General features: G+C 41.9%; 2 protein-coding genes and 3 non-coding genes across 5 annotated transcripts; all 5 read left to right on the plus strand.

Moving 5' to 3' along the window:
• The first annotated feature begins 59 nt into the window (after nucleotides 1-59).
• Nucleotides 60-4472, plus strand: rps13 (ribosomal protein S13). Its single transcript, XM_072272477.1, has 6 exons — nucleotides 60-148; nucleotides 644-692; nucleotides 1392-1470; nucleotides 2140-2309; nucleotides 2971-3071; nucleotides 3879-4472. The coding sequence occupies exons 1-6, from the start codon at nucleotides 126-128 to the stop codon at nucleotides 3910-3912; spliced, it is 456 nt and encodes a 151-aa protein (XP_072128578.1). The 5' UTR covers nucleotides 60-125; the 3' UTR covers nucleotides 3913-4472.
• On the plus strand, nucleotides 1636-1728 carry LOC140205626 (small nucleolar RNA SNORD14). The gene has a single exon (XR_011887894.1). It is a non-coding gene; the product is annotated as a small nucleolar RNA SNORD14 (small nucleolar RNA).
• Nucleotides 2777-2872, plus strand: LOC140205624 (small nucleolar RNA SNORD14). Its single transcript, XR_011887892.1, has one exon. It is a non-coding gene; the product is annotated as a small nucleolar RNA SNORD14 (small nucleolar RNA).
• On the plus strand, nucleotides 3145-3236 carry LOC140205627 (small nucleolar RNA SNORD14). Its single transcript, XR_011887895.1, has one exon. It is a non-coding gene; the product is annotated as a small nucleolar RNA SNORD14 (small nucleolar RNA).
• Nucleotides 4473-9781: 5309 nt separating the features above from the next.
• On the plus strand, nucleotides 9782-19960 carry LOC140205532 (uncharacterized). The gene is made up of 3 exons (XM_072273151.1): nucleotides 9782-10593; nucleotides 12898-13757; nucleotides 19358-19960. Exons 1-3 carry the CDS (start codon nucleotides 10446-10448, stop codon nucleotides 19574-19576), a joined length of 1227 nt encoding a protein of 408 aa, XP_072129252.1. The 5' UTR covers nucleotides 9782-10445; the 3' UTR covers nucleotides 19577-19960.
• The last annotated feature ends 6089 nt before the right edge of the window (nucleotides 19961-26049 follow it).

The raw sequence follows: 26049 nt of genomic DNA on the forward strand, positions 1-26049 counted from the left end.
ACTGGCGCTGGGCCCGGGCGCGTTGGAGCGTCGGCGGACGCAATGACGTCTCTTCCGGGCGCTCGCCCATAACTGGCGCATGCGCGGCGGTAGCGTTCCTTTTCCTTGCTGCCGCCGCCGCCGCCATGGGTCGCATGCACGCTCCCGGGTAAGTGGCGGGGAGTCGCCAGTGGGCAGGCAGCCGTGCCGGTGCTCCCACCTAGGCCAGCGGCACCCCTTCCTGAAACCCAAGCTTTCCCGTCGCCACAGGGGACTGCACCGGCATCTCCCTTCTTTCCCTCCCTCAGGCCTGGCCCGCGCGGTAATGGCGGAGTTTCGGGGCCTGGTGGATAGATCAGCCCTCGCTCTGTGCGTCAGGCAGCGGCCTAGTGCCGCCTGCACTCAGCAAGGCCTTGCAGAGCAAACATCGCTGTCTTGGTGTAGGACCCCGGCCTGGGCCTACTCTTGGGGTGTTTTTCCGCGCCCCTCCCCCCAACACGAGGCCTTCTTGGCCCGCTACTGCAAGCGCTGGAGCCGCTGCCTGGGTGTCGGCGTGTTTCTTGGCTTTGCTGCAAGCTCCCCCTTGATGAAAGTTAATAATACGTAGAAAATCTAATTGCATGTAAATCACTTGTGCTAATTATGCTCAACGTGTTTTCCACAGCAAGGGCTTGTCCCAGTCGGCTCTACCTTACAGACGAAGTGTGCCCACGGTGAGTGAAAGGATTTTCTTGTTTAGTGGCCTTGATTGTTCAAGGTAGGACCAGACTAAAATAAAAGCGCCCAACTAATTTCACGCCTTTTCTTTAGTGTCCCAAACGAGCTATTTTCGCTGCAGTATTTTCTCCATTCTGTAAGCCGCTAATTTCTGTGAAAGTTACGTTTGCATTTTGGGTAATAGCAATCACAGGTTAGAGCAGGAAAGAGATCGTCCATGAGCATGTTGACTGCATCTCTGTTTCTTGTTCCTTTTAATAGACTTGTTTTAGTGTTGAAATTGATGTCGCTTGGATAATTTCAGATGCTGGAATCTGAAGGTGGTGGGGTAGTGACACAAAGTAGAAAGGACTCAGTCGGGTCAAAACAGCGTTTGTGAAAAGATGCCCGTCAACATTGCTCAGAAGAGCAGTCCTTCTCTCTCTCCCCCCCCCCCCCCCCCCCCGGCTTTGAATGCATGAACACTCCACTTGTCCTGAGTTACGGTGCAAGTCGTGAACCTATAGAGGTAGTGGCCGTGTCAGTATCAACTGTTGTAACTGGAGCTCTATGATACAATCAGATGCCTTTGCTCCTTTTACTCAGTGGAGGTTGGTTCAGAGTTCTCAATCTCCATGTGCCCAGATGGTGTTATACTCAACTGTCTTTAACTGAAGCCTGTTGCAGTATTGTAATGTTTTTCTTTATTTTTTTAGTGGCTAAAGCTCACATCTGATGACGTAAAAGAACAGATTTACAAGCTGGCAAAGAAGGGGTTGACCCCATCACAGATTGGTAAGTGCAGTTTCTAGAAGTTGTTTGATTTTTCAGTGCAGTGGCTTAATATGACAAATGCCTTTAAGAGTTGGAGAGCTGACAGGTAAATATGCTCAATTGTGAAGTTTGTTGTATTTCATTTCACTGGGGCTTATTGGGCTAATCTAACTTTTGATTAGCTGCTCACTGTGATGATTGTTCTTCCAACCATTCGCAGTTTCCCCCAGAAAGGACTGGTCCATGTGTTGGTTTGACCTTCCTTGGATGTCTGAGTGAGCATTGAAGTTGTTCCTTACTGTATCAGGATGTTTGGCCAGTTGAGGGTATGTGGGCTGTTGGTCTCAGAGCAATCCCATCTTCCCTGTGAATTCACTTGCCCATCAATTGTTTTTTCTGTGGCCCACCTACATGAGGGGTAATTTATGGCAGGCAGGCAATCAACCCACCAGTCAATAGGATGGGTTTGAGATGTGTTCCTGGGGAAACCTGGTAAGTCACAGTGGCGCACCTGATTGGAGCTGTGAAGTGGTTGTAATTCCCATGGCTTTGAAAATATTGTGGAGCACTGAACTTGATTGTGCTGTTTTTCTCCCCCCAATTTAATGTGCTTAGTAATCAAAGATTGCTGGATTTGAGTTTTAGGTTAGTGTGGGCATAGACTTAAAGTACTGTGTAAATACTTTTCAGGTGTGATCTTGAGGGATTCCCATGGTGTTGCCCAGGTGCGTTTTGTTACTGGGAACAAAATCCTCAGGATCCTCAAGTCCAAAGGCCTGGCTCCTGACCTTCCAGAAGATTTGTACCATTTGATCAAGACTGCTGTGGCTGTGCGCAAGCATTTGGAGAGGAACAGGAAGGTAAGAATTTTGCAATAAATTTTCTTTAGAATTAGTATATTTACAATGGGAGATTCATTCATGCTAGAATCCTTGACATTGGTGGTGTTCATTTTTAGGTTTATTGAAATTTCAATTTCTGTAATTTCAAACCATGCTTGTTAGTTGGTCTTCAGGTGAGGCATGTTGAAATGTCTCAGTTTTAATAAATTTATAAGCTCTAATAAATTTTTTGCACATATGAAATTGAAATCTAAGCTGCCTTTAGTGGTTTGTGTAAAACTTTGGCAGTGCACATTTAATTTTTGACTTCTCAGTCTCGGACCATTGTACGTGCTCCTGACATTTTTATTGCACAATCTGCTTGAGTGGTTTGACATGACTTTGGGAGATAAGAGCTTTAAATTCTGGATTTATAGTTGTTGGAGTATCTGAAATTGATATTAGAGAGCACTTTTCATGATTCTGAAGATTTGCATGGGTTTTGCTCACAATGATGAATGTTTTATCCACCATTCGCAGTTTCCTCCAGAAAGGGGGTTTCCTCCTTGTGTTGGCAAATCCTTCCTTGGATGTCTGAGTGAGCTCTATATTGACTATATTGCATCTGTGGCTGGTGCAGCTAGTTGTTTCTGCTCATCTCTGATAAATTGTTCCTAAGAGTATTTTTGTTTTGTTGTAGGATAAAGATGCCAAGTTCCGTTTGATTCTTATTGAGAGCAGAATCCACAGACTGGCCCGGTATTACAAGTCCAAGAGGGTGCTTCCACCCAACTGGAAGTAGTGAGTATCAACTTGCAGGATATCATGGCATTTTCCCTTCCAAATCTGTTGTAAGTGCATTAAGTGGAGCTGCTCACAATGATGATTTTGTCTAATCATTCGCAGTTTCTACCAGAATGGTATTTTCCTGCATGATGGCAAACCCTTCCTTGGATGTCTGAGTGAGCTGATGCTACTTTATTTAGAGATTCAGCACAGTAATGGGCCCTTCCAGCCCAATGAGCCTGTGCGGTCCAATTATGCCCATGTTATCAATTGACCACTGTTGGAGGAGTGTGGAGCAAGCTAAGAAAACGCATGTGGGCATGGAAAATGTACAAATGGCAGAATTGTAGCAGCATTACTCTAACCACTAGGCTACTGTGGTGTTATACTTTTGGGAGTTGAAACATGGAATTCTGTATTTCTTAACTGAAGGTGAAGTTTATTTTCTAGCTGCTTAATGGAAAGGTGCAGTTTTGACATGTCCAAAGCAATTTTTAACTTGCAAGTGACAAACTTTTGAATTAGTGGGCACAGAAAATTTAAATATAGCCAAATTAATTGCTATTGGAAGGAGGAGTAGTTGCAATTAGTGTGCATTTGCATTCCTACAGCTGGGCATTGAATATTCTGTTAGTTTGGGTGAGTGGCATCCTTTACACAAGTCTTTCACCATGGCCACTATCTTTTGTGACTTGCGAGCCAGTTCTTCTGGCTGTTTACCTATTTCTTTGAATTCTGCCTGAATCCTTTAGAAATGTGATTGAGTAGGAACTTCAATCCACTGCTTTTTGATACAATAAACTCTTTGTTTTCTCTCTGCAGTGAATCCTCTACTGCTTCAGCACTTGTAGCCTAAGGACTCTCTTCATTGACTGAATGGATCTCAGAAAAAATAAATCAATTTGTCATGCTAACTAACATGTCTTGAGTTTTGATTGAGATGGAAGCCTTGGTATTACACTATTAAAATGCATAATAGATGTATGGCCAAGCAGTGTTGTTACAAGTTTCTTTGTACTGGTTAAAACTTGCTACCAAGGATTGCAAGTCTGGGACAAATCTTCCTGTGAGGATGATTCCTTATCCTCTTGTATTTGCAAACTTAATATCCATATGGGTTTTAACCTGACTCCCATTTAAGATTATAATTCGCAAAGACATTAAAAGGATTTATTGACGTATCCTTGATTGGATCTGTTGTCCTGTCATGGAAATGTTCACTTAGTTCCATCTATTATAAAAGTGGCCTACCCTGACCTAAACTAGTTAACAAGGCTATTCATTTGAGCAAACATTGTGTTGGAGATGTTATTCTTTGTAGATGTGCTTCACTGTCTGCTGATTGTTCAGCTGCTTTTAAAACAATATTTATCTTTGTGTCACATCCTAAATAAATCAAGTTTTTTTAAAATCCTACAGATTCGTTGAACATGACTTGCCCTGAATTCTTAATGCATGGACTTAGTTCTTTCAGCTGGCTGTTCTGAAATACTTGTTTGCAAACTATATTCTGGAAAAACACCCTAAAATAAAGGCTTGAAAAACTGCTTTGGTAGGATTAGAAGCAGAATCAGGAACATCACTGGCTGTGAAATCTATTTTGCAGCAGCAATACAGTGCAAAACCATTATTAAGTGCAGTACTTTTAAAGTGCAGGTAGTTAGATTTAGCAGTTACAATGTGCTGCAGTTAGCCAGGCTACTATGTAAATGAACATTGCCCTTTATTAAAATGTAGTAGTTGGTTCAAATGTGACAGTAGCATTGTCTTCACTTTGAAAAGACAAATGAATATTTGGTTCAATTCTTCCTTCTATTTACAATTGTTTATAGACAGATTGTAGTTTAAAGTACTGTACCAAAGAATTTGAAAAGATGGGTAGTAATGAATGAATGGCATGAGAAATGTGAGCCCAAGGATGGTCTACCTGCACTTGTAAATGGAGGAGAGAATTAAAATGCTATTTATAGGCAAAACAATTGGGGGTTTGCATCACAACTGGATGCTACAAAACAGTATCTTTTCAGAACTTACCAAAGTCTTCTAAATGTGTACTTTCCATTTTCAATCTGAGGTTGCACTTTCAGATTGATAGCTTATTCCTATCCAGAACACAATATTGACCAGTACAACACGAGTATAGGTCCTTTCGCTCAAAGTTATGCTGAACTATTATTTTTAAAATACTGAATTAATCTGCATAATAACCATATCCTTCCAATTACTGTCCCTGTTGACCCAATGTTCTCTGGAAGGACTGAAGCACAAGAGGATAAGATGTGAAAGAATATGACCTATCAAGTGTGACAGTTGGGAAAGTGTGTATGGAACTGGAGGAAATGGCAGAGGTACTTAATGAATACTTCAGTATTCACTATGCAAAAGGATCTTAGTGATTGTAGTGATGACTTGCAGTTAGAGCACGTAGATATTAAGGAGGATGTGCTGGAACTTTTGGAAAACATCAAGTTGGATAAGTGACCGGGACCAGATGAGATGTACCCCAGGCTACTGTGGGAGGCAAGGGAGGAGATTGCTGAGCATCTGGTGGTGGTCTTTGCATTATCAATGGGGAGGGGAGAGGTTCCAGAGGATTGGAGGTTTGCAGATGTTGTTTCCTTATTCAGAAAAGGGAGTAGTGATAGCCCAGGAAATCAGAGCAATGAGTCTTACTTCAGTGGTTGATAAGTTGATGAAGATCCTGAGAGGCAGGATTTATGAACATTTGGAGAGGCATAATATGATTAGGAATAGTCAGCATAGCTTTGTCAAAGGCAGGTCGCGCCTTACGAGCCTGATTGAATTTTTTCAGGATGTGACTAAACACATTGTTGAAGAAAGGGCAGTAGATATAGTGTATTTGGATTTCAGCAAGGCATTTGATAGGTACCCCATAGAACATAGAATAGTACAGCACAGTACAGGCCCTTTTGCCCACAATGTGCTGACACTCAAACCCTGCCTCCCATATAAGCCTCCACCTTAAATTCCTCCATCTACCTGTCTAGTAGTCTCTTAAACTTCACTAGTGTATCTGCCTGCACCACTGACTCGGGCTGTGCATTCCACGCACCAACCACCCTGAGTAAAAAAACCTTCCTCTAATATCCCCCTTGAACTTCCCACCCATTACCTTAAAGCCGTGCCCTCTTGTATTGAACAGTTGTGCCCTGGGGAAGAGGTGCTGGCTATCCACTCTATCTATTCCTCTTACTATCTTGTACACCTCTATCATGTCTCCTCTCATCCTCCTCCTCTCCAAAGAGTAAAGCTCTAGCTCCCCTAATCTCTGATCATAATGCATACTCTCTAAACCAGGCAGCGTCCTGGTAAATCTCTGTACCCTTTCCAATGCTTCCACATCCTTCCTATAGTGAGGCGACCAGAACTGGACACAGTACTCCAAGTGTGGCCTAACTGGAGTTTTATAGAGCTGCATCATTACATCGCGACTCTTAAACTCTATCCCTCGACTTATGAAAGCTAATATCCCATAAGCTTTCTTAACTACCCTATCCACCTGTGAGGCAACTTTTAGGGATCTGTGGACATGTACCCCCAGAGCCCTCTGCTCCTCCACACTACGAAGTATCCTGCCATTTACTTTGTACTCTGCCTTGGAGTTTGTCCTTCCAAAGTGTACCACCTCACACTTCTCAGGGTTGAACTCCATCTGCCACTTCTCAGCCCACTTCTGCATCCTATCGATGTCTCTGCAATCTTTGACAATCCTCTACACTATCTACAACACCACCAACCTTTGTGTTGTCTGCAAACTTGCCAACCCACCCTTCTACCCTGACATCCAGGTCATTAATTTAAAAAAAAAGCAGTTTATTGAGAAAGTAAGGAGGCATAGGATCCAAGGGGACATTGCTTTGTTGATCCAGAACTGGCTTGTCCACAGAAGGCAAAAAGTGGTTGTAGGCGGGTCATATTCTGCACAGAGGTCGGTGACCAGTGGTGTGCCTCAGGGATCTTCTTGGTCTCTTACTCTCTGTGATTTGTATAAATAACCTGGATGAGGAAGTGGAGGGATGGGTTAATAAGTTTGCTGATGACACAAAGGTTGGAGGTGTGGAGGGCTGTCAGAGGTTACAGTGGGACATTGATAAGATGCAAAACTGGGCTGAGAAGTGGCAGATGGAATTCAACCCAGGTAAGTGTGAAGTGGTTCATTTCAGTAGGTCAAATATGATGGCAGAATATAGTATTAATAGACTCTTGGCAGTGTAGAGGATTGGAGGGATCTTGGGGTCTGACTCCAAAGCAGCTGCGGAGGTTGACCCTGGTTAAGAAGGCATATGGTGTATTGACCTTCAATTGTGGAATTTATGAGCTGAGAGGTAATGTTGCAGCTATATAGGACCCTAGTCAGATCCCACTTGGAATACTATGCTCAGTTCTGCAGGAAGTCTCACCTCACTACGGGAAGGATGTGGAAACCATAGAAAGGGTGCAGAGGAGCTTTACAAGGATGTTGCCTGGATTGGGGAGCATACCTTATGAAAACAGGTTGAGTGAAATCAGCCTTTTTTCCTTGGAGCGACAGAGGATGAGAGGCATTGATCGTGCAGAAAACTCAGAGCATGGGTGAATTTGTGGAATTATGATGTGACCATTACAGAGATTTGGCTATCACAAAGGCAGGAATAGCTGCTGGTTGATCAGGGGTTTGGATGCTACAAAAAGGGCAGGAAGGGAGATAAAAGAGGTGTGGGGGAGTGGTATTGTTAATCGGGTAATATTCACAACTGCAAAAGGGAGTACTTGGAGGCATCGTGTGCTGAGTCAGTGTGGGTGGAAGTAATAAACAGGAAGGGAGCAATCACTCTATTGGGAGTATTCTATTGACCCATTTCTACCCCCACAACAGTAACAGAGACACTGAGGTGCAGATTGGAAGGCAAATTTTGAAAGATACAAAAATAACAAAATGACTTCAACTTCACTCAACCCATTCTCATAAGGTATGCTCCCAAAAAGAAAAAAGGTTGAGTGAATGTGACCATTTCTCCTTGGAGCAACAGAGGATGAGAGGTGACCTGATGGAGGTGTATAAGATAATGAGAGGCATTGATCGTGTGGATAGTCAGAGGCTTTTTCCCAGGGCTGAAATGGTTGCCACAAGAGGACACAGGTTTACGGTGCTGGGGAGTAGGTACAGAGGAGATGTCAGGGATAAGTATTTTTACTCAGAGTGGTGAGTGTGTGGAATGGGCTGCCAGCAACGGCGGTGGAGGCGGATACAATAGGGTCTTTTAGGAGACTTTTGGATAGGTACATGGAGCTCAGGAAAATAGAGGGCTATGGGTAAGCCGAGTAATTTCTAAGGTAGGGACATGTTCGGCACAACTTTGTGGGAGAAAGGGCCTGTATTGTGCTGTGGGTTTTCTATGTTTCTATATGTTCTGCTTGTAGAATGCTTGGGTTTTTTTTTCTGGGTATTGCAGTTTCCTCCCATGGTCTTTAGACCTACTGGTTAGGTTAATTGTCATTGTAAATTGTCCTGTGATTAGGCTAGGATTAAACTGGCAATTGCTAGATGGTGTGGCTCAAAAGGCCTGCTAATATTACAACAAAAAGCCCCCACCACTGTTTAAGATGACTTTGCCTAGTGGAAGGACAATCTGAACTGTCTGTAATAATTCCATGTGGCCTAGCTGCAGTTTACAATGCTGCACGTTATTTCCTGACTCTTGAACTCCATTTCTTGAGGCAAGCGTACCATCTGCTCTTACCATCCTGTCAGCTTGTGACTACTTTCAGGGAGCCATGGACTTGAATGCTGACATCCTTTGCTTTTTACGTTTACATCTGATGCCCACAAATGCAACATTTTTTCATTCGGTTGGGTTCAACTCCACATCTGACAATTTTCCCTCCCTATCTGATCTATATACCACTGTTCTTTAGCAGTCTTCCATGCTATCCACATAGTCCGCATCTTCAAATTCATTAACTTACCGATTCACATACGCATTCAGGTCACCTACATATATCACAGAGCTGAGGTCCCAACATGGCTCCCTGTGGAACACCATTAGTCAAGATCTCCGACCAGAATTAAGTTCCGTCGACTACTACCCTCTCTTTAGGCAAGCCTATTCTGATTCTAAATGGCCAATCCACGGAATCCTATGAAATACTGCTATATGCAGGATTTAAAAAAACTTTAAAAAAAATCCAACTCAGTATAGATATCACCAGAATCTTGCCGCGTTGATTCCAGCAATAGTTATTCTCATACATATCACGCTGAATTTCTTTATTTGCCTTTCCTAGCAGAGAACTGACTTATTTCGTCTTCCAATAGCTTATCGACGTACAAAAAGGTTCCTGCTTCTTTCCATTTTACCAGGTAAAATTGAACACTTCAGGCATTCGGAGAAACTGGGTCAGTGACAGAAAGCCCGTGCAGATAAATTTTTAGGCGTGGTCTGAAGAGGTCGACAACTAAATTTTACGGAGGAACTGTCATAGCTCCGAACCAAAGTACCTGAAGACGTTATCGTTAATAGCAGCGTTTAGAAACTTGGATAGCTTGAATTGGAATTCAGACCTTAATGGCAGAAATTCACAGGAACGGAATTGATGTGCACTGCCGGAGGGATATCGAAGTGGGAGTATTGTTTTGAGGAATTGTTATTTCCATGATTTCAGCTGTTTTTCCGTCTACTGTGTGCGAAGATAATTATTTTGCAAGTTTTGTCATCCCCGCGCTTTCGACGCAGTTCATGACGTCATGCTATAATTATGGATTTGCTTCCAGAAACAGTCGTTACGTTACCACAATTAATCCAATTGAAATCGAAGGATTGGGCAACAATTTGATAGTGCCAAATTAACTATTATAATTCCTAGTTTTTGTCCCATAAAGACCGCAAATATTTGCTTATCTTACACTAATGCTTTATAACCCCAAGTAACTGCCTGGTTGAATCATTCTGCGAAATTATATTTTGAAAATCGGACTGGCAAGTTCATAAACGATACTAAGAACAAAAACTAATTAATTAATTAATAGCAACTGCTGGAGAAGTATGTTGGGTGGGTTCATTCAAAACAAGTGGTAATCGTATTGGTGACTCATTTGGGGTGATTTGAGGCTTCCCCCGTGCTCTGGTCGGAATTTCCCGTGTGACGTTATGGAAACTGTGGTGCCTGATGATATAGCATATGTTTCTACGTGATTTCCCTCTGTAGAGGGGATCTTTCTGATTACAGAAGAGAAGCATTGCCATCTCGATTCGTTGTCCATTGGTAGTGTTCGGGCTTTGGGAGCACCAAATATTGTTCAAGTTATCAGAAGATAAAGGCAAGGTTGTGTTGGTGTTAAACTGGTCTTCCTTTGGTGTCGTGGCTCGGCTACAAGGCTGTTTCAGTGACATGGTTCCCGTCAAGTACATTCACAATCAACACTCAACCACCCTTTTCGCCAGGGTTAGTTGCTCTCTGTCCATCCTGTGGCACTGTGGGCTGATTTTGCTGACCCAGTTCAGGATCTTTCTTGCGCTGTTGATTAAGCTCCACTCAGGTAAGCGAAACCCCTGATGAGCAGGGGACGCGGGGCTGAAAAAACAGTTTGCCTCCGTCGAATGGGTTTGTGATGCATTTCGTTCCCTTTGGAATTCTAAACCAAGACTCTTGGTGCGCAGAACGTTATAATTGATGGGAGTGTTGTTCGTGATCTCTCCTATGTTCTGCAACAACAGTGTTGGTCATGTTTCGGTCCCGTGTTGTGTGTGTGTTTTAACACTTACTGGTTCAGATCACCAGAAAAGGATTGGCTGCCTATGGTAAACCTTAGCTATCCGTCTTTCTGAACGGGTCCTTACAGGTCAGTGCTTTCGTAATCTGAGCCAGCATTGTTAAAACACATGCTTGTTATGAAGTCATAAACACGAGGAAGTCTGCAGATGCTGGAGGAACTCAGCAGGCCAGGCAGCATCGACGGATGAAAGAGTAAATGCTTGACGTTTCTGGCTGAGACCCTTCACCAGGACTGGAAAGAAGAGAAGCCAGAGTGTGAGGGGATCCAGGAGTGCCCCCTATTAACTGTTTGAAGAGAGACGGAGAGAGACATTCATTATTGATGGTTTGTTTGGAAAAGAGAGAGAGTTATTTACCACCGCTTTGTTGCTTTTGAAGAGAGGGAGAGAGAGAGACGAAGATTGACGGTTGGACTGTCACTTTAAGGCATTGGAAGAAACTTTGGATTTTTACTGAGTTTGGAGTTGGAGACAGCACCGAGCAGCTCGAAGGTTGCTATGGTGACCGAAGGCAGTGTTATTTAATGGACACGCGATGTTATGATTTTCAGCACATTATTGATGTTACTTTCAAGGACTTACTGCCTGCTTGTGCATTTCTTCGCAGACAAGGGAGGGAGGGACTCTTTGACTGACAGGTGATGCTCAGCACAGAAATAAATGGGAGGTCAGATGATACAGACCTCAGGACACATGATCCGGACACTGAATGAGCATTGTTATGCCCACAGAGAAAGTGGGCTTTGGAGGATCAATCAGGCGGATTGATCCAAATTGCTATTCCAACGTAGGAGAGGGGATTGACTGGTGGGGAGTTGTCTATGTCTCCCCTCCTCCACTAATATTAGTAGTTTATAGCAATACTGGACCCCAAAGTGGTTTCTATTTCTGCTGGTTTCTTTATCCCCGTCACGGGGTACGTGAGAAGATGGGAGGAAGAGGTACAAGGTGGTAGGTGATGGATGAAACGGCGGGGGGGGGGGGTGAAGTAGAGCTGAGAAGTTGATGCTGAAAGAGATAAAGGGATGTGGAAGGGCGAATCTGATAGGAGAGGATAAAGAACTATGGGAGAAAGGGAAGGAGGTGCAGCACCAGAGGGAGGTGATGAGTAGGTAAGGAGATCAGGTCAGAGGGGAAAGCAGGAATGAGGAAATTTGAAGGACAGAGGTGGTTACCAGAATTTCAAAAAATCAATGCTTATGCCATCAGGTTGGATGCACGTTAGAGAAAATACTGCCATACATTGTTACGAAGTTTCTTTCTTAGTATGACAGCCATATTTGAGATAAATAGTGTTGCTTGCAGTTTTTGTGGATTTCGTGCCTTAGATTTTATGAAATAATTGGATTGTGATGAATTTGGAAAGACAGATCTATGTAGGGGGATTTAGGATTTATGCATAAATGTATAGCACCCTCATTTTGGTGAATGTAAATTGTAACAATGACATTAAGTTAGTTCTGTCTTCAAGTCTAATTTGGGATTACTGTTAATTCTACTCACTAGTTTTTCCCCATTAAATTTGCTTGACAGCAAGATGATGCTTTTTAGGGACATTGGCAGGAAGGGCATTGCAAGAAAGGGAAGGGAGCTTTTGTTTTTAACCATTGAGTTATAATAATATCAGGGAAGGTCTTGAAACAAGCTTGATGGTTGCTGCCATACTGACTGTCCAATTTTGTAAGTACTCTGTGGGCAACACACACAAAATGCTGGTTGCTCTGGATTTCCAGCATCTGCCAAATCTCTTGTGTTTATCACTTAGCATTCATTTGCAGATCTGAAAGATTGGAATATATAGGTGTATACAATGACCATTTGATGTATTACAGAAACATGAAGGAGCTGGGGTGTGTGTGAATGTGTATTTGATTCTTATTGGACCAAGACTTCAGTTGAATCATAATGGTACACCTCCTTCTCTGTCTTTTAGAAACGTGAAACTGAAGGGGTCTGGGATGGTTTGTCTGTCTTCAGCCTAATCATTTATATAGATAAGTTATTAATATTTGGCATGTTTGTGATTATGTCATCATAGCCAATTTCATCTTGGATTTGATATTTTGCAGTTCTTCGGCTGTCCAGATCATCACATCTCAAGCCTATAGACAAGGGGCCACCAAGTAATGAACAAGTGGTTGAAGTCAAAAAATGTGACAAAAGATTACTGAATGGGTTTGGAAGAGCATTTGGTACCAATGATGCCCGTAGCCTGCAGTGCAGATTCGTAAAGACTGCCAAAGAAATTAATTCTCAATTGACCTTAAATGAATTTAATTTAACTGACCAAACAATAATCTCCATGTTTCCATTTAAATCAGAAAAAAATTTGCAGCCCAGTACTGAGGAGGACTATTGTCAACCTTATCTGAATAATAAGTTCAACCAAGAATACTTCAGAGATGATGGTAACTGTATGACTGATGGCAAATGTGTGGTTGTTGGGTACCCTGTCAATCAAAGTGCATTTACAAAACTTATTATGAGAGAACAGAAGAATGAAGTGGATGATGAAGATTGCAGTTCGACTGATGATGATGAATGGGATGACTCTGAAGAGTCATCTACTCAGTGCAATAGTTACGAATCACTTAGTGATGAGGAACAGAATGAAATCCTTTGGAAATCTTTCTTTACAACAGACATCTACAATCCATGGAATTTTTCTGCACAACTTACTAGTTCTTCCACAAGAAGAGTTGCTGAAGATTTAAAGGAACAGTGTTTAGAAAAGAATGTGAAGAGGAAAGTCAGCACAGCTAAAGTAAATGTATCATTTGCACAGAAACCAATTTTACCACAGAGGCATTTCCAACACTTTTGCAAACTTGGTGCTGGGGAAAATGTCAAATTACATGTGTGGAGAAAGTCATCGAAATGCACTAAACTCGAAAAAGGCAAAGTCATGGGTAAACCAACCAGTAAAAAGGTATGCCCATATCAAATATTTATACTTCATCTTTGGTATTATCTTTTATTTCTATAAAAATATCATAATCCCAGTGAAAATGCTGAACCTGAGGAATTTAGGCAATGTTTGTAGAGACAGAAGCAGTTAATATTTCAGTTCACCAACCATTCAATCTTTCCATGTTTTAATTTATTTCTGACACTTTCAATCTGACTTCTAAAAATTTGGTAATATCATCCACTACTGTCATGTCTAGAATGCTAACAAAGCAAAACTATCTGTTTTGGAATAAGTTATCTATTTGGTTTGTTTTTGCATTTTCTCATTTAGCAAGGCTTCCATTGTTTTAATTGAAATGCCAATGACTGGTGTGTAATCCACTGAAATGCTTCTGTTTAAGGAGATGTAAAGCAAGTCTGGTCAGCTTAATACAGTAGCATGCAAAAGTTTGGGCACCTCTGGTCAAAATTTCTGTTACTGTGAATAGCTAAGTGAGTAAAAGATGATCTGATTTCCAAAAGGCATAAAGTTAAAGATAACACATTTCTTTAATATTTTAAGCAAGATTACTTTTTTATTTCCATCTTTTACAGTTTCAAAATAACAAAAAAGGAAAAAGGCCCAAAGCAAAAGTTTGGGCACCCTGCATGGTCAGTACTTAGTAACACCCTCTTTAGCAAGTATCACATCTTGTAAACGCTTTCTGTAGCCAGTCTTTCAATTCTTGTTTGGGGGATTTTTGTCCATTCTTCCTTGCAAAAGGTTTCTAGTTCTGTGAGATTCTTGGGCCTTCTTGCATGCACTGCTCTTTGGAGGTCTACCCACAGATTTTCAATGATGTTTAGGTCGGGGGACTGTGAGGGCCATGGCAAAACCTTCAGTTTGTGCCTCTTGAGGTGGTCCATTGTGGATTTTGAGGTGTGTTTGGGATCATTAGCCTGTTGTAGAAGCCATCCTCTTTTCACCTTTAGCTTTTTTACAAATGGTGTGACGTTTGCTTCCAGAATTTGCTGGTATTTAATTGAATTCATTCTTCTCTCTACCAGTGAAATGTTCCCTGTGTCACTGGCTGCAACACAAGCCCAATGCATGAACAGCTGGAGAGGTGTTCTTTTCATGAAACTCTGCACCCTTTTTTCTCCAAACATACCTTTGTTCATTGTGACCAAAAAGTTCTATTTTAACTTCATCAGTCCACAGCACTTGTTTCCAAAATGCATCAGGCTTGTTTAGATGTTCCTTTGCAAACTTCTAACACTGAATTTTGTGGTGACAATGCAGGAAAGGTTTTCTTCTGATGACATGAAATTCATATTTGTGCAGGTGTCGCTGCACAGTCGAACAGTGCACCACCACTCCAGAGTCTGCTAAATCTTCCTGAAGGTCTTTTGCAGTCAAACGGGCGTTTTGAATTGCCTTTCTAGCAATACTACGAGCAGCTCTCTTGAAGTTTTCTTGGTCTTCCAGACCTCAACTTGACCTCCACCATTCCTGTTAACTGCCATTTCTTAATTACATTATGAACTGAGGAAATGAGTACCTGAAAATGCTTTGCTATCTTCTTGGCCTTCTCCTGATTTGTGGGCATCATTTATTTTAATTTTCAGAGTGCTAGGCAGCTGCTTAGAGGAGCCCATGGCTGCTGATTGTTGGGACAAGGTTTGAGGAGTCAGGGTATTTATAAAGCTTTGAAATTTGCATCACCTTGCCTTTCCTAATGATTATGAACAAGCCATAGCCCTAACAAGCTACTTAAGGTCTGAGACCTTCGTAAAAGTTACGAGAGCTCAAATCTCTTGGGGTGCCCAAACTTTTGCATGGTGCTCCTTTCCTTTTTTTTTCATTCTAAAATTGTACAAAACAAAAATAATACACTAATCTTGTTGAAGAATGTTTCATCTTTAACTTTATGACTTTTGGAGATCAGTTCATCTTCTACTCACTTAACTATTCATGGTAACAGAAATTTGGACCGGGGTGCCCAAACTTTTGCATGTCACTTAATCAATTCTTGTACCACTTAAGGGAAGTCACAGCAGAAAGTGTAGATAGGGAACAGGGAGAAAGTAGATGGAGTGGAGAGCACTGTCTTTGGATTATGTTTTCTGCTTCTTAAAATAAGAGCACTGCGGGAAAAAGAGATTTTTGATAAGAATGCTTTTTGTCCTCCAGTTCATGTGGGACTTGAGTCTGAACTAAAGCCAGCAAAGTTAACGGTTACCATTCTAACAAGTAGAAATAGCCCATTATTTTAGAAGATAATGGAAGCTAAAAAGTGGAAGTTATGGAGAATAATATAGAAATGGTATAGCTTGGGAGTATGAAAATAGTAAGAGTTTAAATGGTTAAAATTAAGGGGCAGAGTCTAACTATAAATTATAATTTGAATGGATTGCATGATAAAGTAGGAAAAGCAGAATGTGGTAATGTGAAAGCTTCATGCAGAAGGCTAGGGGGTTTAGCATGTGCTGACATTTGCTAGGTTGCAGTACTGAATAGTTGATGGCTTGTCAGGAATATTTTTGATTATAATGTATTAAATTAATTCATTAAAGAGTAACAAGTGATTAAAATAATGGAAATCACAGGAATGTGATAGTGAGAGATAGTCTCTGTATGGTTTGTCAGATCATGAGGGTGGGGGAGCAACTGGGTGAGATGGCATTTGTTTAGCCAGTACATTTGCTGTAAATGTTTGTCACTCAAGGAGGCTTGATTCAGATTTTTTGAGGCAAATTTCAGAATATGGATGTTTTGATCCAGAGTACTGTGATGTCCCTTACCTTGGGTAGTGTTTTAGTTTGGTTTGTAGAAAGTGACTGTCACTGTGACAGGTCAGGCAACCATAGATGTAATGGTAGGAAAGCTTCAGACTTTGTAAATGTCCAGAAGGTGCAAGGACTTGTGGCTCTCAGGGAATAGAGGGCTATAGAATTAAACCGTTGAGGTTAATGGCATAGCAAGCAGTCTAAATGAGAGAGATACACAAAATGATGGTGGAACTCAGATCAGGCAGCATCAATGGAGGGGAATAAACAGTCAATGTTTTGGCCAAGACTTATGTCAATGAGACACATAATCTGTGTTTGATTCTGTTCCTTATGTTCTTTGGTAATATATTCAAAATACTTCATTCAAGTTTGCTTCCCTCAGTATAGGTTGGTTCTTTGAACTTACTCTTCCAATGCAAAGGTCACCCAGATGAATAAATGAAGCATGGCATCATGTTTGCATTTGCAATAGTAGAACCGCTGCTGCCATTGTAACTAAAGGCAGTTGATGCAACATTCAAGAATGGCTTTCACCATATCACAACACATTATACCCAAGCCTAATTTTGTCCTCTAAGTGTATCATTTACTAGAAGGTTCAAGTTTTTAACCTGAAACAGCTTTTTTACTTTATGAATTATTTCCAAATTTACAATTATTTAATCAAGCATCCATGTTGACATACTAAAACTGTTTGTACTTGTTCGTAATTCTCTTTCTAAGTACTGTTGTTTGCTCAGTGTCACTGTTATTGTTCGCTTGCATCAGTGAGGAATTGCATATTGCACTTAAAATAAATTGGGAGTATCCATAGTAATCTGACCAATGATTAACTGCTCATTCAGACCTTAATGTTAATGGTTATTGTGTACTTTCCTAATAAAGGACATCTTAACTGTATTAAGTACTATGAAGCATAACATGATAAATGTCTACATGATATTTTGTAAGTATGATGTTTGCTGCTTAGTCATCTTTTAGCTGTAATAAGTTGGTTATTAGTTTTTCTTAATAAACTGGGCTATCATCCGCAGTTCAAAACCAAAGCTTCATTCTGCAATGTTTCCATGCATAGTTAAATACAAGGTATTGTTGGAGGCCTATGGCCATGGCTGACAGGTTAGCAAAGAAAGAATATTTTCTGGATTTGCATTGGTTGAAGTTTAGATGGAAAATGAACTTTATGTATCAAGGTAAAGTATTTTAAACAGATGCAATGATCAGAAGCTTGCCTGAAATACAAAATGTATACACCTGATTGCCACGGATGTGACATTATTGATGTAAATTCATTCAACAGTGTAGTAACATTGAGCATTTAGTTGCATTGTGAAGGAGTTCATCAACCAACAAGGTGAATAGGTTTACAAATGAAACTGCAGATGCAAGAATCTGGAACAATTTTTAATAATAAAAAAAAAGCTACTGGAGGAACTCAATAGATTGAGTAGCATCTGTTGGAAGCAGAAGAATGATTAATAGTTAAGACCCTTAACGTGTGAGAAGTCCAGCTGAATATACTAGTCCATGGCCTCAGGGTGGAGAAGCAACACATTATGTTCCATCTGAGGAACTCCAACCTGATGGCATGAATATTAATTTCCCCTGGTTTTTAAAAAAAAAAAAAAAAAAAAAAATTACCCCCACCCTCTGTTCCCCAATCTGACCTTTTATCTCTATTCACTTTACCCTGGGTCCCCTTCTTAATTTCTCCTATGGTCTACTCTGTTCTATCAGATTCCTTCTTCTCCAGCCCTTGACCTTTCCCACCCACCCAGCTTCACCTATTGCTTTCCAACTAGCCTCCTCCCCCCACCCCCCCCCCCACCTTTTTATTCTGGTGTTGTCTTCTCCCTTCCTTCAGTCCTGAAGAAGGGTCTTCACCCAAAATGTCAACTGTTTTTTCATTTTCATAGATTCTGCCTGACTTGCTGAGTTCCTCTTGTATTTTGTGTGTGTTGCTTTGAATATGTTAATTCTATTTTCTTTTGTTCGTCTGTACATATTCTGAAGGATTTATACTGGCTTGCCGGTTGATCTGTTGAATTGTTGGAGTATGTTCCTGTCTCTGCTGTATACTTTATACTTTATTGTCACCAAAGAATTGGTACTAGAATGTACAATCATCACAGCGATATTTCATTGTGTGCTTCACACTCCCTAGATTATAAATATTAAAAATAGTAAATATTAAACATTTAAATTATAAATCATAAATAGAAAATAGAAAAATAGAAAGTAAGGTAGTGCAAAAAAACCAAGAGGCAGGTCCGAATATTTGGAGGGTTTGGCCCAGATCCGGGTCAGGATCCGTTCAGCAGTCTTATCACAGTTGGAAAGAAGCTGTTCCCAAATCTGGCCGTATGAGTCTTCAAGCTCCTGAGCCTTCTCCCGGAGGGAAGAGGGACGAAAAGTGTGTTGGCGGGTGGGTCATGTCCTTGATTATCCTTGGTTGTACTTTGAGCAACGAGTATGCTTATGGTATAGGCACTTAGATAGTGATCGGGAGATCTTTATTCATCCTCACCTGTGTGCCTGCTATGCAAATCAGCCTGCTCTGGTATCATTTTAATTTCCAAGATTTGTTTGAATTAGAACTGGAAGGAAGGGAAGGGGCTATTGGAAAAGAAACTTTTAAGCATAGTTTGAGATTTTCTGAAATGGTCAAATATCTTCTGCAATAAGCTGCTGATGCAAGATCAATGGAGTACAAAATAGACTTGAAGGGTTGAATGCCCCATTCATGTTCCAACACTGCCTGCCTGTAGAACAGCGTGGCAATTTGTTTGTGAACCAAAAGCTTCAGTTATTTTAAAGTTTTAATATTTTGATTATTTTCTCTTCCAGCTGAGATTTTCTCCTGTTGTTGAAGTTCACACAATGGTGGCGTGGTCCTTCGCTTTGCGTGAAGCTCGGAAGGGACGTTGGATACAGGCAGCTCATGACAGATTAAGGTTCCTAGACAGGGTGCGGAACACAGAAATGGCAATTGGTTATTGTCTCCAAAAGGATCACAGATTGAAAATCTGGGAAAAAATTCACAATTCACAGAATTATGTAGTGTAATTCTGTAGCCACTTAGTGTAAAAAGGACTTGATGGACTGTGATCTCCCTTTTACCATTTAGATTATATGGTTATAACAATGTTGCAGTAGCTAGTCATGCACTATCTGGGACATTGATGGATCTTTCCAAGTTGGCCTGATGGAGATGTGAAATTCTGATGCACTTTGCAAATTAACATTGGTTCCATATGTGTAGGCCAAGCTTTGAATCAAGAATATTTTCTAATCTTGATAATGGAAGAGCTTGCACTGTCTTCAATGCTGCAATGTTCATTAAATAGATTCCAGAAACTAAAGCTCATGTAGAACTGCTTCTCCATTCTGGTTTTGTCTGTTCAATTATTACCTTTCAACATTACAACAAAATAAATTTGTATAATTTAACATGCATTTCTTTTACAATATCTTGTGTATTAGATTTATTGAGAAACATTGAAGATTTCTGAATAACTATTTTGAACTCATTGTAGTTAATGCAGTGTATGACTCCATTTTTCTGTTGGGCCTGGTAATATATTTTGGTCCTTATGTATGTTAACAAGTTCATATGACATCACAAAATCCAACTTTGTTTCACAAATCAGATTATGACAATTTCAACATAAAAGTGGGGAGAAAAAAAAGTCTGATTATAACTGTCTGAAGAAATCTGTTAAAGTTAAATGTTAGTTTTTGTCTAGAGATAATTACCTCTATGTCCCTTGCCTGTCACCCTGGTATCAGGAGTTAACCACTTTTCATGTGTGCAGATACAACTAGATCAAGGAATGATTCAGAAATCTATTCACCAGGCTGCCTTATCATTGGAATATCTGATCTACTGGCATGTTATCTAGTTTTTTGAAATATTGATTTCTACCTAATTGGAATGATTTTTTATTAGAATTACTATTTTGATAATGTAACTACTGCAAATTCAGATACTTATGTTAATGGCAAATATTTTGCCACTTCTTGTCGTTACCCCTCAACATTGAACAATGCATTGAAATATGGTTTCTTCACTTACCATCCTGTTACTTGTCGCAGTATTTTTTTAATGTTACTTTGTAACCTATCTACCTTTTGTTTTGTAGGCTTTAGTTATTGAATTAAAGTTAGGCATTGAATTTTATATCAAAGGATATTAAAACTGATTTTTTGTTAATTTCCAAATGTACCCTCATAAGTGACTAATATACAAAATTGTCTTCTAGGGAATTTTTCTAGAAAAATTTTTTGGGTTAAAACATGTTTGATTCAAAAAATTAAGTCATCTGAGTACAGGCACATTCCAGTTGATGCCTATTATTGTACAGTAAGAAGTGCTAACAGGCCAGGGAGTGAATATTCTTCATAATTTGAAATAATTAGTTTTGTTTCACATGTGAATATCTCAAGAGTATGCACTTTGGTTGTATCAGTCTGGGCAGGAATATAAATAGTGTTGCTTACTGGGTAACAAACAAAAATTAACTTGTATTTGGAAAAATAGTTGAGTAAAAGAGTCATACAAAAGTACAGTACAAAAATGGGCCCTTCACCCCATATAGTTCACGCTGAGCCATTTCAATTGCCTGGTCCTGTCAATCTGCAACCAGACCGTAGCCCTCTCTACTCCTGCCATCCATATACCTATACAAACATCTCTTAAACATTGAAATCGAGCTTGCGTGCACCACTTGTGCTGGCAGCTTGTTCCACCTGCTCACAAGTGAGGAAGATTCCCCTCGTGTTCCCCTTACACTTTTCACTATTCACCGTTAACCCATGACCTGTAGTTGTAGTTCCACCCAACCTCAGCTTGCATTGACCCTATCTATACCCCTTGTAATTTTGTGTACCTCTATCAAATCTCCCCTCAATCCTCTATATTCCAAGGAATAAAGCCCTAACCTGTTCAATCCTATAACTCAGGTCCTTCAGTCTTGGCAATATCCTTGTAAGTTTTCTCTGTACCCTTTCAACCTTATTTACAACTTTCCTGTAGGTAGGTGACCAAAACTACACCCAATACTCCAAATTATGCCTCACTAACCATCTTGTACAACTTTAACATAAGATCCCATATCCTGTACTCAATACTTTGATTTATGAAAGTCAATGTACCAACAGCTTTCTTTATGACCCTATCTACCTGTGCCACCACTATCAATGAATGATGGAGTTGTATTCCCAGATCCTTTTGTTGTACCACACAGTTTAAACCTCTCTGTTAGGGCCCCTGCAATCTCAGCACTTGTCTCCCGCAGGGTCCAAGGGAACACATTATCCCTTGCAATCCTTTTGCTTGAAACTTATTTATTGAATCTCTTGGGATTCTCTTTCACCTTGTCTGCTAGGACAACCTCCTGCCTTCTTTTCATCCTCCTAATTTCTTTCTTAAGTGTTCTCTTGCATTTCTTGTACTCCATAAGGACCTCATTTGTTCTGTGACGAAAGAGGGTTACAAAAAATACACATAGATTAAGATGTTAACTGTGCTGGCACCAGTGGGATCAGCAGTTGATCTGCCACCTGTCTTCAGGAGAAAGAGAGATGAGGAAGACAATGGAGCAGCATTTGGAAATGTTAATGAAGAGATGAGAGAGTTTAACGGAAGGAGACACCGGTCTGAGAACTGTCAAGATCGGCTCCTTTTTGAACCCTGAACTGTTTGAAGTGTGATGGACAGGCGATATCCCAGCAGGGGGATAAAAAGGGACAGGTTCGCTAAGGCAGGACACACAGGACACCACGAGGTAACGAGACCCTGGAAGCGGTGCGCCTCCCCCAAGTTGGTGGTGGTTTTTGGAGGGCTGGTCGTGGGACCAAGCCATAGACGTACAGGGTGGAAAGGTACGATCAGCGGGAACCTGGTGTGTTTCCGCCCGTAACATAAGTGGGGTTCTCGTCCGGGATTTCAAATGCTAAATTTGGGACGGAGTAAATTGATTGGGTCAAAATTCCCGAAAGAAAGAAAAGACTAACAGCAGAAATGGAGATTGAGGAATTTCTAAAGGCACCGACCTTGGAGGCATTAGAGGATGCCAGGAAAGCGGAATTGGCAGCTGTGGCAAAACGGTTGAATCTTGTTAAGGGGAAGTCGACAATGTGGAGAGAGGAGATGCACAGAGCTATCGTAGAGCACTATGTATCTAAAGGTGTGTTTCCCCAAGGGGAGCTGGAGGTGGTGTCTATTGAAAAACCTGCTGGAGACACGGTACAGGTGCAGCTTGAAAAACTGAGACTCAAGCACGAGTTCCGGGTACGGCAGCTAGAACACGAAGAGAGAGAGAAGCAGTTAGAATGGCAGGAGAAAGAGAGGCAGTTAGAATGAGAAGAGAGGGACAGGCAGTTAGAATGAGAAGAGAGGAACAGACAGTTGGAGCGAGAAGAGAGGCAGAGGGAAAGGGAATTTGAGCTGGAGAAGTTAAAGATGATGGCAGAGCAGGGGCCCATGCCGAACCAAGGTGGAGGGTTCCGGGCGACCCAGGAGGTTAGGCTGGTTCCCCCATTTGACGATACCGACGTGGATCGGTACCTTCTCCATTTCGAAGAAGTTGCTACAAGTCAGGACTGGCTGAGGGTTAAGTGGGCTGTTTTGCTTCAGAGTGTACTAAAAGGGAAAGCCCAACAAGCTTACCCAGCTTTGTCCGCGGAAGATGCCCAGAGGTATGATGTGGTGAAAGGGGCCATCCTCAGGATTTATGAGTTGGTCCCGGAGGCACACTGGCAGAGGTTCCGGAATGCGAGGAAGCAGTGGGACCACACGTATTTAGAGTTTGCCCGTGAGATGCAGACATATTGTGAGCGTTGGTGCGCCTCGAAGGGGGTAGAGGGGGATTATGACAGACTGCTACAGCTGATCCTGATTGAGCAGTTTAAAGGTTGTGTCCCTGAGGGTATGAGACCCTACCTAGATGAGAAAGAGGCAGCCACATTAGCCGCAACTGCTAAGTTAGCGGATGAGTATGCGCTGACGCATAAAATGAAGTTTGCCCCGAGTAAGGGCTACCAGAAGGGTAGTCAGGACGGCGGGGAGAGTCCGCCAGAAAAGTCAGTAAGTAAGCCGGGGACTAGTGAGAAGGATAAGGTAGACCGGGAGCAGTTTGGTAGGAAGTCTCCTGGGGTCATCTGTTATAATTGTGGGAAAGTCGGACACTTTGCGTCCAGGTGCTTTGCCCCAAAGAAGGAGATGGGAAAAGGAAAAACGGCGATTTTGACTGGCTGTATTGAGCTGGTAAACAAACTGCTAGGAGAGGAAAGGTCTGCCAAAGTTCAGGAAGGGTGCGAGAGGTTTATCTCGGCCAGATTGCTGTCGGACAAGGAGGGGTTAAACCCAGTTCCAGTGCGGATCTGGAGAGACAGGGGAGCGTGCCAGTCATTGATATTGAAGAGTGTGTTAGAGTTTAGTTCAGAGACCCAGACTGGGGAGGTCAGGGTCAGAGGTATTGGGGGAGAGACTGAGGCAGTCCTTTTGCACCAGATACACCTACAAAGCAACTTGGTCTCTGGACTAGTCACGATCGGGGTGAGGCCCGAATTACCGATGAAAGGCGTGGAAGTCTTACTCGGTAATGACCTCGCGAGGGGAATTGTGTTCCCAGCCGTGAGATTGACAATTCAGCCTGTCAGCATTGAGGCCCCGCCCATGGACTCACGGGTTTATCCCGTTTGCGTAGTAACTCGGCGGATGTCGAGGAAGGCTGCATAGGCTGATATAAAGTTAGCTGAGACGTTTCTGTCAGTCTTGTACAAGGAGGGGGTAGAAAGTGAAAAGAAGGAGTGTAATGAAACAGGAGGAAGTGGGGAAATTAAGGGAGATTTATCATTAGAAAAGAAGGACTTTATACAGGCACAGGAGCGAGACGAGGAAACAGCTCGCTGTGAAACAGAGTTAGGAAGAGAGCCAGTAGGCTATGGTGTGAAGGGGGAGGTGCTAAGGAAGGAAGGGAGACCAAGTACCGCAGATGAGGAATGGGGGATGGTGCCAAAAATTTCTGGGGATGAGATTTTTAACCCGGCCCACAAGGTACCCCTCGGTGGACATTTTGAGGTGCTGAAGGAAACAGTTGGAATCATGAAAGAGGTTTACTGACTACACAGGAGGAAGGATGTTATTGATTATGGCAGACGCGAACTGAGACGGTCACAGGCTTTTGATATGCTAACGAACCTAGTCGGTGTTAGCGCGGAAATCAGTGAAGCTAGGGTCCCCCTGATAAGGAAAAAAAAATATTTTGAAAAGATGAGTATGGTATCGACCAGATGGGAGAAGGCTATTGTTTTGGCCAGCTCTGCTGATAAGGTCTCTCCCTTAATCCCTGAACAAAGCGACCCTTTAGGAGAATTAATTAAACGGCTCGCACACGTGTGTTTGATTGTCCCGAGGCGATGCAAAGAACTGGGACGTTGGGTGGTGTTTGTCACGCTAGGTCAGCCTAGTGAGCAACAGCTCTATAGAATGAGTAATTCAGTGACGAAAGGGCTAACGAACACAGAAGTGTATATTTGCGATATAATACAGCTGTCTGAAGCCAGCTTGATGGTGAACCTTGGGAAAAAATGAGTTTGGCCACACGAAGGTCACTTATCTGGGAATTATGGTAACACAGGGGCAGCTGGCAGTGATGCAAGCTAAGGTGCGGGCTATCTCTGACATCCCAACCCCGACAGACAAGAGGGCCCTCAGAAGGCTCTTGGAGATAGTGGGGTACTGTAGGAAGTTTTGCAATAACTTTGCGGTTACTACCCCTTCCCCTCCTACTAAGCCCTTGCGAAAGAAAACTAAGTCGGGATGGGATGACCCTTGTTATCGTGGTCCGGGACGAAACCCAATGAGAGGTTACACTAATCACAATTCATCAGTGTTTTTGGCCACTATGAAGTTTGCTAAGTTGGAGCCTGGTTTAAAGGGTTATTAAAATAACACATATAAAAGGAACAGAAAATGTGATTGCTGACTGTCTGTCAGGTGCTGACAAATTAAAATTCTCTGTATTAACCAAATAGCTGATGAAGATGTATATTTGTGTGTATCTAATAATGTATTCATGTTTGTAATTTTTACCCCGGTAAAAATCCTTAAAGGTGAGGGGTGTGACGAAAGAGGGTTACAAAAAGTACACATAGATTAAGATGTTAACTGTCCTGTGCTGGCACCAGTGGGATCAGCAGTTGATCTGCCACCTGTCTTCAGGAGAAAGAGAGATAAGGAAGACAATGGAGCAGCATTTGGAAATGTTAATGAAGAGACGAGAGAGTTTAACGGAAGGAGACACCGGTCTGAGAACTGTCAAGATCGGCTCCTTTTTGAACCCTGAACTGTTTGAAGTGTGATGGACAGGCGATATCCCAGCAGGGGGATAAAAAGGGACAGGTTCGCTAAGGCAGGACACACAGGACACCACGAGGTAACGAGACCCTGGAAGCGGTGCGCCTCCCCCAAGTTGGTGGTGGTTTTTGGAGGGCTGGTCGTGGGACCAAGCCATAGACGTACAGGGTGGAAAGGT

This window comes from Mobula birostris, chromosome 11 (genome assembly GCF_030028105.1).
Source record: "Mobula birostris isolate sMobBir1 chromosome 11, sMobBir1.hap1, whole genome shotgun sequence".
NCBI classification, from domain to species: Eukaryota; Metazoa; Chordata; class Chondrichthyes; order Myliobatiformes; family Myliobatidae; genus Mobula; species Mobula birostris.